Source organism: Oryx dammah, unplaced genomic scaffold (assembly GCF_014754425.2).
Source record: "Oryx dammah isolate SB20612 unplaced genomic scaffold, SCBI_Odam_1.1 HiC_scaffold_29, whole genome shotgun sequence".
Lineage (NCBI taxonomy): Eukaryota > Metazoa > Chordata > Mammalia > Artiodactyla > Bovidae > Oryx > Oryx dammah.
Window position 1 is genome coordinate 55,593,544 of NW_024070213.1, and position 10,976 is coordinate 55,604,519.

The 10,976-nt window shown below is 40.9% G+C and overlaps 1 protein-coding gene across 3 annotated transcripts in view; it reads right to left on the reverse strand.

The window, feature by feature from the left end:
* APAF1 (apoptotic peptidase activating factor 1) overlaps positions 1 to 10,845 on the reverse strand; it is an 80,473-nt gene extending 69,628 nt beyond the window's left edge. For 2 of the 3 annotated variants that reach the window (XM_040234927.1, XM_040234925.1), the window contains exons 1-4: positions 10,376 to 10,845; positions 6,939 to 7,117; positions 6,577 to 6,766; positions 5,744 to 5,941 (exon numbers count right to left, since the gene is read on the reverse strand). In XM_040234927.1, the coding sequence (XP_040090861.1) occupies positions 5,744 to 5,941; positions 6,577 to 6,766; positions 6,939 to 7,076 (526 nt within the window). In that variant the 5' untranslated portion in view covers positions 7,077 to 7,117; positions 10,376 to 10,845. Of the gene's footprint in view, positions 1 to 5,743; positions 5,942 to 6,576; positions 6,767 to 6,938; positions 7,118 to 10,025; positions 10,206 to 10,375 lie in introns of those variants that run through there. The other variant, XM_040234926.1, reaches the window with a different exon arrangement.
* Between the last annotated feature and the right edge of the window lie 131 nt (positions 10,846 to 10,976).

Here is a 10,976-nt window from a genome sequence, read left to right on the forward strand (position 1 = left end):
TATTTTAGAATAGACATAAACTCCAGAGATTAAAATTGATCTTTGTTGTTGTTGTCTTTCAGTCATGTCCAACTCTACCTTTAGGGAAGTATCTACTCTTGAACTAGTGGATATGCAAAAGCAGACTTCAGATTAAAGAGCTAAATATGAATGGTAAGACTATAATAGGACTCTTGCTGTCAGTCGCTAAGTTGTGTCCGACTCTTTGTGACCCCATGGACCCCATGTCAGGCTTCCCTGTCCTTCACTATCACCTGGAGTTTGTTCAGACTCATGTCCATTGACTTGGTGATGCTATCTAACCATCCCAACTTCTGTTACCCCCTTGTCCCCCTGCCCTCAATCTTTCCCAGAGTCAGGGTCTTTTCCAATAAGTCAGCTCTTCAAGTCTGTCGGCCAAAGTATTGGAGCTTCAGCATCAGATCTTCCAATGAATATTCAGGGCTGATTTCCTTTAGGATTGACTGGTTTGATCTCCTTGCTGTCCAAGGAACTCTAAAGAGTCTTCTGCAGCACCACAATTAGAAAGCATCTATTCTTTGGTGCTCAGCCTTCTTTATGATCCAATTCGCACATCCATACCTGATTACTGGATAATAATAATAATACTGGATAATAGGACTACTTAAAATTCAGGAAGCACAAATTAGAAGGCAAAAAAAGTTGACTAATCTGACTACACCAGAATTAAAGATTTCTATTAAGGACATCCAGGACAAAGTTAATACAGATGATATAAGGAGAAAGTATTTACAGAGTCTAAAACCAGTAAGTCCTACTATCTATACTATTCAAGAAACTCCTTAAAAGCAACAAGATGGAAAAAAATGTGGTATCAAGATGTGGTATCATTGATATCACAAATGGTATCAATAAACTTCATAACAAGGAAACTCAAAAAGCTAAAAAACTTATAAAGAAATAGTCAAGCTCAAGTTATCACAGAAATATAAACTAAGATATCATTTCACATCTGCTAGCTTGTCAATAATCTCAAAGATGGAAGATAACCTAATATTACTAGCAAGTGAGGACATAGTAATCACATGTTACTGATAGGAATGCACAGATAGGAGGGCAATCAAATCTGGTATTTATATACCCTGTATATTTACAAAGAATATAGATTAAGTAGGCTTCTCAGGTGGTGCTAGTGGTAAAGAACCTGCCTGCCAATGCAGGAGACATAAGACATGTGGGTTCAATCCCTGGGTCAGGAAGATCCCCTGGAGGAGGACACGGCAACCCACTCCAGTTTTCTTGCCTGGAGAATCCCATGGACAGAGAAGCCTGACGATTACAGTCCAGAGGGTCTAAAAGAGTCAGAAATGACTAAAGTGACTTAGCACACACATATTAAATACATCAGAATGATCACCTATGGGGAGGTATGATTCTGTGATTAAATATATATATATTTGATCTTTGTCACTATTCCTAGCACATAGCTCTAAATCCCTTGTAATTTCCCATGTGAGAGCCTTAGGTGCATCTTTTAATAGTTTTGTTCCCAGTTCTTGAAACTGTTCCAGAGTATAAAAGTGAAATAGTGTCTTATGTTCATATGATAAGCCCCTTTCAACTACACCTGAGTTTATGTTAATAAAGTAATTTCTGGGAAGTCTCTAAATACCTAGGGATTTAGGGGAACCTTGCCAGCGGAATCAAACACTTGATTAGTACTAGAACTTTCAGTCCCACCTCCAGACCTCTGGGGAGAAGGAAGTGGTTAGAGATTGCATTCAATCACAAATGATTTAATCAACTACACCTATGTAACTGGAAACTCCGTAAAAAAACAAAAGTGTAAGATTCAGAGCATGTGGGTTGGTGAAAAAGGGGAGAACACAGAGAGTGATATATCCACATGGGGCATAGGGACTCCACACCCTTTCCCATATATCATGCCTGACACTTCTCTTCCGTCAGGCTATTCCAGATTTTATGCTTGTATGCATGCATGTGTGCTAAATCCCATCAGTCACATCTGACTCTTTGCAACCTTATGGACTGTAGTCCACCAGACTCCTCTGTACGTGGGATTCTCCAGGCAAGAACACCGGAGGGGATTGCTGTGACCTCCTCCGGGGGATCTTCCCAACCCAGAGATCAAACCTGCATCTCTGACATCTCCTGCATTGGCAGGAGGGTCCTTTACCACTAGCGCCACCTGGGAAGCCCCTTATGCTTGTCTAATAAACCAGTAATCTAGTAAGTATAGTTCAGAAGCACAGGTAACAACCTGGACTGGCAACTGTCATCTGAAAGGGTTGGGGTGGGGGCAGGCTGGTGTGATCTGATATTATCTCCAGTAGGTAGCATCACAAATGAATTAAACCATAGGACTCTCAGCAGGTATTAAAGAATTGCTGGATATGTGGAAAACTCATATATCTGGTGTCAGAAATGAAGTAGTGTTGTAGTTGCATAGAGGAGACACAAAGGAGGAGTGTGTTTTTCTTTAGAGGAGGGAAAGGGAAATGAGAAGGGGACTTTTTTTTTTAAAGGAAATGTACACACTAAGAAACTCAGATAGACTTAATATGAAAATAAGCTGTAAATTAAAGAATATGATTTACTCATCCCTCTGTACTTGAGATCTCACTAATGCTTATTAGGAATACAAATTAAGCTCATTATACACTAGAAAATTGCCAGCATCCCCGATCTTTTCTCAAAACAAAGTGGTTAAAATCTATTCCAAGACTACCTTTTATATAATATGATTCTTGGGTAATTAATTCCATAGGTTGTAGGTCAATTTTAACCCCTAAAATTGAAAATTCACCTCAATAATATCGAGTGATTTAAATAGCACTAAAGAGCACTTTTAACCCTAAAAATTGGTATATTATACATATTTTAAATTAAATTTATGATTATATCGAAACAAAAACCATTACTTCACACTAAAGAAATTTAAACCAATTTTATCCTGAAATATCCTTGGTGATCAACTTTGCAGGAGAGGTTTAAAAAAAAAAGTGAATAAATAAATCCTTGGCCCTGAGATTTGCATAGCCCTGAGTCACCTAAAACTTCTCTATGAAAACAAGACAGAAAAACCAGGGTTTAGGAATCAGGCATATTTCTGACAAGAGTATGATCAACACCATTAACAAAGGCTGTGACGTATAAATTAAAACCAGGTGTGTACAAAAGCTGTGCCCCAGCCTCCAACTTTCTAAAATTCTCAGGTGCTTACCATTTATGCCACTCATTGTGTCATCTCATCATAAACTTTGCCTTTTTTTTTTTTTTTTTTGCTGCCCTGGGTCTTCTCTCAGGCTTTCTCTAGTTGCAATGAGCAGGGGCTACTCTCTAGGTGTGGTGCGTCGGCTTCTATTGTGATGGCTTCTCTTTTTGCAGAGCACAGGTTCCAAGGCACACAGGCTTAGATACTCCTCGGCATGTGGAATCTTCCTGGACCAGGCATCAAACCTGTGTCACCTGCATTGGCAGATGGTTTCTTAACTACTGGGCCACCAGGGAAGTCCTCCTCACAAACTATTTTAACTGATGATTATGTATTGTAAACAACAACAAAAAATATATTAACCACTAGCAGTCGGGAACTATCTTTTTCAACTCCCCATAACTCACTAATGGATGGAGGCAACCAAAGACTGAGGACACTATATGAAATTCCTGCTAGGGACTACCCTGAGAACCCACGGGACGCATTCGGGTCAGCAGTGCACCTGCCAATGTCCTAAACTCTCTGCTGCACAGTCTGACCTTCCTCACTCTGGTAACTACCCAACTCCCTTCCCACCTTCTCTATTCTCCCATCCTTGCTGAGTTCGCCTGCCAAACTTGTTTCTATTCTTCAAACTCCAGCTAAAATGTCATCTCATCCTGGCCTGCTCATTCTCCTCCCCTGATGGAAAGTGTCCTTCCTTTATTCTAACTTTGTAGGTACATTATACTTGTTTCTAATGTTCAGTTTACCACATATATCATAGTTAACCTGTCTTCCTCTCCTACCAGACTGTAAATAAATTTCTTAGATGCATAGGCTATGCTTTCTTTCTGGATTTTGCCCAAAACAGTGCCAAAATCCATAACAGATTCTCAAACACTTACTGACTACATGAATATCTGAAGCAAGGAAAATAAGTTGCCAGATATCTAATGAATCTATAAAGCCTGCCTGGAAAAATTCATTGGTTGCTACAGTCAACTTTCAATTGTTTTTTCTTGGAGTTACATATAAGATAAGTTACTAAAGATTTTTATTGTTAAAGGTAAATAAATGATAGAATTAACTGCAGAAATGAAATTCATATTAATGATTCAGGATGCCAAATACAAGAAAGATTCACCCCGGGAAGTTATTAACCGAACTGCATTTCCAACAATCTTCCCTACAGCACTCTGTAAGAACACTGGACTGCCACTGAAGCTATGTTAGTACAATACTGTTGAAAGGCAGGGATACAAGCTGGACAACCTTTCAAGACACTTTTTCAACCATACAATTCCCTCAGTTATTAAGATGGGGGGCAGTCAATGGGAAGGACTTTCCTGGTGGTCCAATGGTTTAGAATCCACCTTGCTAGGCAGAGGACTCAGGTTCGATCTCTGGTCGAGGAACTAAGATCCCACACGCCAAGGAGAAACTAAGCCCGTGAACCACAACTACTAAATCTGAGAAACACAACTACTGAGTCTGAGCACCACAACTAGAGTCCATGCACCACAATGAAACATACTACATGATGCAACTAAGACCCTACACAGCCAAATAAATTTTAAAAATTTGAATTAAGATACAAGGGAACTAGTTTCATTCCAGGGTTGCTCCTGCTGCTGCTGCTAAGACGCTTCAGTCATGTCCGACTCTGTGCAACCCCATAGACGGCAGCCCACCAGGCTCCCCCGTCCCTGGGATTCTCCAGGCAAGAACACTGGAGTGGTTTGCCATTTCCTTCTCCAGTACATGAAAGTGAAAAGTGAAAGTGAAGTTGCTCAGTCGTGTCCGACTCTGTGCGACCCCATGGACTGCAGCCCACCAGGCTCCTCCATCCATCGGATTTTCCAGGCAAGAGTACTGGAGTGGGGTGCCATTGCCTTCTCCACATTCCAGGGTTAATGAGTGCCAAATGATAACACATGAACTTATTGGCCTGGGTAGTCAAGCCTCATTGTGACAGGTGAGGTAGAAAATTAAATTCAAATTTAATCCCCTGTGGTAGGTAGAAAACTGCCCCTCCCTTCCACATGATGTCCACACCTATTCCACAGAATTTGTATACATGGCCCCTTATATAGCAAAGAGAGACTTTGCAAGTGCATTTAAATTAAGGATTTTGAGATGACATTATCCTGGATTATCCATTTGGCCCAATATAATCACAGGGGCCCTTGTAAGAGGGAGGCAAGGTCAGAGCAGATGTGATGACAGAAGCAAAGATCAGAGGAGAGAGAAAGATCTGAAGATGTTATGTACTCCCAGCTTTGAAAATAAGAAAAAGGACTGTGAGTTAAGGAATGCAGGGCACCTCTAGAAGGAGGGAAATGGAAGGGAAAGGATTCTCCCTGAGCCTCAAAAACGAGTTAAGCACTGCTGACACTTTCATTTTAGCCCAGTAAAAGCTATTTGATCTTTGACCTCCAGAACTACACAGTAATATTTGTGTTAAGTCACCAAAAGCTTTGGTAATTTGTTATATCAGCAATAGGAAGCTAATGCAATGCCTAAACAATATCTTCTTAGCCATCAATTGTAATCAAAACTTACCTTCTAGGAAAGAATGATCTCGAACAGCTTCTGCGGCTAATACAGATTTCCCACAACCTGCCATTCCATATATGGTGACCCATCCCGGTTCACCATTCAGTTTGGAGAGCTTCTGCTGAATCGCATTCACTAGCTTCTTCCTAGTAACAAAAACAACGGGCCTCTGTGGTACTCCACCTTCACACAGGACTGTCCTTACTGAAATCCAAAACAAAACAAGCATGAATGAAGAGAACTCTGAAATGGTTACTCAAGTAATTCCATAAAAACCAAAGAGATCTCTGGCTGAGATCTCCACCAAAATTTCCAACAGAAGAAAACATGGCTAGCATATTAACTTTAACTTTCTGATTTCTCAGAACAAAAGATACACCTTTCAAGATGACTACAAAGCAAGGGAAATCTCCATTTATATCTGCCCTTACTCATCCTCTCCCTCTCTAACTCTCCAATCTTTTTCTCATACTAAAGATTGAGAAGAGAGAGTAAAGGAAGGAATATGGAATTGCTTTCAAGAACATAGATTTCTAAAGATTTGCTCTTTCCTATGCTTGAACTTAGTAAACACACAACTGGAGAAAATTTAAAGGCTTATAAATTATCTTATTATCTCTAAAAATTAAGGTATATTATCTCAGCAGTAGATAGTTCACTGGGTAAGGAAATGAGAAAGTAATATGGACACAAATAAAAATATCTGAATTGGAAAACAAGACTATAATTTTTGCACATGTTTCACTGAACTGATAAAGTCTCTCCAGCAGACACCATCTACAATAAAACAAAACTTCAGCCACACAGCCATTGTGATAGAAGGCATCACGGATACAAACCATATGAAGTTATTCCACTAACTGAATCTTTGCCATCGGAAGAAGAGACGACAGGAATGCCACCATGCAGCAGGGCAGCAAGATCTTTGTAACCTTCATGAAGTAGAGCATTGTAGAATGATATATAGGAATGATTATCTTTTTTAAGTATCATTTTAATTAGCATAGCTGCTCGTTGCCGTTGGGTGGGCTAAAAAAAAAAAAAAAAAAGTAATTCAGTATACTATAAAGAATATATTTGCAACATAAATTAGTGGACACCAGTACAAATTTTGAAATAAATTCTAAAAATTTTTAAGAAAGTACAGACTGAATTTTTTAAAAATCAAAAAGAAAGCACAGACTGCCTCAAAGGGCTTTACCTCATTTTTCACTTTTTCCTCCTCTGACACTGTTAAAACTCCATTACTAATCATGTGATCCATGATGTAGGATGTTTTGATGTCCCTTTCCAAGGCTTCTCGATGTTGAAGTAAACAATTTCGAGCTTTTGCATCCATCTTCCCTCAATTTTTTCTTTCTCTGAGCTGTCAACCATGAGCTACAGGCAAAACATCAAATTCTTATCAGGCAAATAAAGATATAAAAAGGGGTACAACCTCACTGGTACTGAAAAATATAAAGAAAGGATCTTATTTTTGCAAAAATTTTTTTAAATAAACAAAATCCAATGCTTTCAAAAATGTGAGGAAATTAGTATTCTTTTAAGATACCTGAGGAGAGGTAGGGAATTTGGGATAGACATGTACACAGTGCTATATTTAAAACAGATAACCAACAAGGACCTATTGTATAGCACAGGGAACTCTGCTCAATGTTATGTGGCAGCCTGGATGGGAAGAGAATTTCAAGGAGAATGGATATAGGTGTATGTGTGGCTGAGCCCCTTAGCTGTCCACCTGAAACTATCTCAACATTGTTAATTAACTATGTGTGTGTGTGCTAAGTGGCTTCAGTCCTATCCGACTCTTTGCCACCCCATGGACTAAACCCACCAGGCTCCTCTGTCCACGGAATTCTCCAGGCGAGAATACTAGAATGGGTTGGTTTATTAGCTATCAGTTCAGTTCAGTTGCTCAGTCGTGTCCGACTCTTTGCGACCCCATGAATTGCAGCACACCAGGCCTCCCTGTCCATCACCAACTCCTGGAGTTCACTCAGACTCACATCCATCGAGTCCATGATGCCATCCAGCCATCTCATCCTCTGTTGTCCCCTTCTCCTCCTGCTCCCAATCCCTCCCACCATCAGAGTCTTTTCCAATGAGTCAATTCTTTGCATGAGGTGGCCAAAGTATTGGAGTTTCAGCTTTAGCATCACTCCTTCCAAGAAATCCCAGGGCTGATCTCCTTCAGAATGGACTGGTTGGATCTCCTTGCAGTCCAAGGGACTCTCAAGAGTCTTCTCCAACACCACAGTTCAACATCAACTCTTTGGCGCTCAGCCTTCTTCACAGTCCAACTCTCACATCCATACATAACCACAGGAAAAACCATAGCCTTGACTAGACAGACCTTGGTCGGCAAAGTAATGTCTCTGCTTTTGAATATGCTATCTAGGTTGGTCGACTTTTCTTCCAAGGAGTAAGCATCTTTTAATTTCATGGCTGCAATCACCATCTGCAGTGATTTTGGAGCCCCAAAAAAGTCTGATACTGTTTCACTCTAACACAAAATAAAAAGTTTAAAAAACAAGTACCTGAGTACAAAGTGGATGCAACTTTTCTGGAAGGCAATGTACGATGTATTTAAAGTAAGTATTCTCTTTAAACCAGAAATCCCACTTCTAGGAATTTATCTCAAAGAGATAGTCATATATGTATGCAAAAAATATCCACAAAGAGTTAAAAGAGTGTTTAGATAAGATTAAAAAGATTAAAACAACCTAAATGCCCATTATTCTGAGTATGGCTTTAAAAAATTAGAGTATGTATATACAATGGACTATTATACAGCCATTTAAAATAAGACACACCTCCATGTACTGACATGGAAAGGTGCTCATAACACATCACTGAAAAAATTTTAAATATAATCCCATGTGCAGCACAAAATATGTGTCGGTCTCATCTAAATACGTACGGAGATGTTTAGAAGTCTGTTCAACAAAATGTTTGGGTTACTTCCAAGAATCAAGATTTAGTGACTTTTTCCCCTTTCTTTTCTGTTCTTTTCTATACTATCTTAATTTTTTTCAATACTCATTATCATTTGTACAATTATAAACCTTCCTTTAAGATTTTATAAACAATGATCATACCGAAGTCCTAATAATTACAAACGATTTCTTTGCCATCATAAAACTAAATAGAGCATTCTCAGTATTATTAGTTCTCAGTCAAGATGGACGTCAGCTGGTATGCCTTCACACATTGCTCATGGGCTTATTCCACGAGTTTCAGCTGAGCTGCTAAGTATGACAAAGCAACAGAAAATATCCTCTGATGTCATTTCTTAGATTAGGAGGACATAAAAACATAATAATATTGTTCATAGTATAATACTCAAAGGTTCTACCAACTTTATTTCAAATATGATGAAAATTTTTCAATGAGTATAAACACCAGATCACAATGTTTTCAAGTTTTTAAAGAGAATTCACTAATGTATTACAGTGAGTGTCTAAATGTGCTTATTAATTTAGTCAATAAATATTTGAGTCCCTCCTATGTAGGGCCCTGAATCTACAGAAATTAAATCATACCCATGAAGGAATTCACTATCTGGTAGAAGAGGAAAATACAGATAACTATAATGTGATGCACTGAGTGCAGAGAGATAAGCACAAGTAATTTCGAGCACACAGAAGAGGAGTAATAATGATTAAGCTTCAAGATTGATTAAAAAGTACGACCATATGTGTCAGCTGCATACAAAGGTAAGTATATTGTCAAGGTTCACAAAATTCCCAGTACTGACATGAAATTGCTTGATAAAAGAAAAAGTTATGGTTAGGACCAGGGCTACGGTAATTTTTAAGTGTTAATAATGTTTTTATTGGAGAAGGAAATGGCAACCCACTCCAGTGTTCTTGCCTGGAGAATACCAGGGACGGGGGTGCCTGGTGGGAGGCCGTCTATGGGGTCGCACAGAGTCGGACACGACTGAAGCGACTTAGCAGCAGTATTTAACTCGGAGAAGGCACCCCACTCCAGTACTCTTGCCTGGAAAATCCCATGGACGGAGGATATCTCAAACATAAAATGTCCCTTAATTTTACAGTAATAAAATTTGGTTTGACAAAAACAGAAATAAACTTTTTAGGTTAGTTCCAATAGCTACGGCAAAAGACACTGAACACTTATAACTAATTTTCCACTTTACCTACCCTATTAAAACTAAAGAAATTAAAACTAAAGAAAACTTAAAACTAATTTAAGTTTCATATGTTGTTGTTTTCCTAAACTCTGTCCCCATTGAAACATTATGAACAAATTCTCAACGTTCCACCTTTTGCAACCACATCAACGTAAAGTCAGGACTCGTGAAATACAAAGCGCAGTTTCATCCAGGAAAACCGTAACAGTTGACCAGTTCCTTTTTAGACATTTCTCTTCCTGGTACAGTACTAGAATGATTAACAAGTATCCCTTGAACGAGAATTCTAAGTCCCTTAAACTGGCTACTGAACCTCCGGAGAACCCAATTCTGAAAGAAAAGCGAGACGCAAACTTAGCCAAACCTTCGCCCAAGGGTCTCACTGGGAAATCAAGCTGGTTCAGAGGCAACAGAGCTTCCAGAAAAAAATGCCCGGCTAGGGACACAGGCCGGGGTAGGTCGGGGCCTCACAGATGTCTCACCTGAGCGTCCGCAGCAAGGGGTACCTGGAGACCCCCTGCGAACCTCCGACCCGCGGCGAAGGGGGCGTCACCCCCACGGCGACCGTCGCAGTCCCGCGGCGCCGAGGTGATAACTCCAACCCAGACACAAAGGAAGGAGGGCCACTAGGGCTGTGGCTCCTTCCCTCGGGCTGCACTTGCAGCCGGGCGGGAGCCTGGCGCCACTCTGGAATGCGCCGCTGCGGCTACTTCAAGTCATCGCGGGTCGCTGACCGCTCAGACTCCTCACGGCCGGCTCCCATACTCCTTCCGCACAGAAATAAAGGCAGCCTCTCCGCCTCAGGACCGCAGAGCATTCAAAACCCGCCTGCCGGCCCAGCTGGGACGTCGCGGCCCCGCGCATGCAAATAAACCCCCCCGGAAATTCACGAAAAGGCCGCCGCCGCGCGCGCGCTCTACCCCATCTTGTGCCCGCGCGCGCACGAGAAAGCGCCTCCGCCCCACCCTCTGCGGGCACGCGGCTAGGCCCCTCTGGCGCTCCGCGCTCCATAGAAGGGAGGGCCCAGGCGGCGGCGCGCTTGACGTGGCGCGCGCGGCCCTGCCTCGCCCCTCCCCGCCCCGC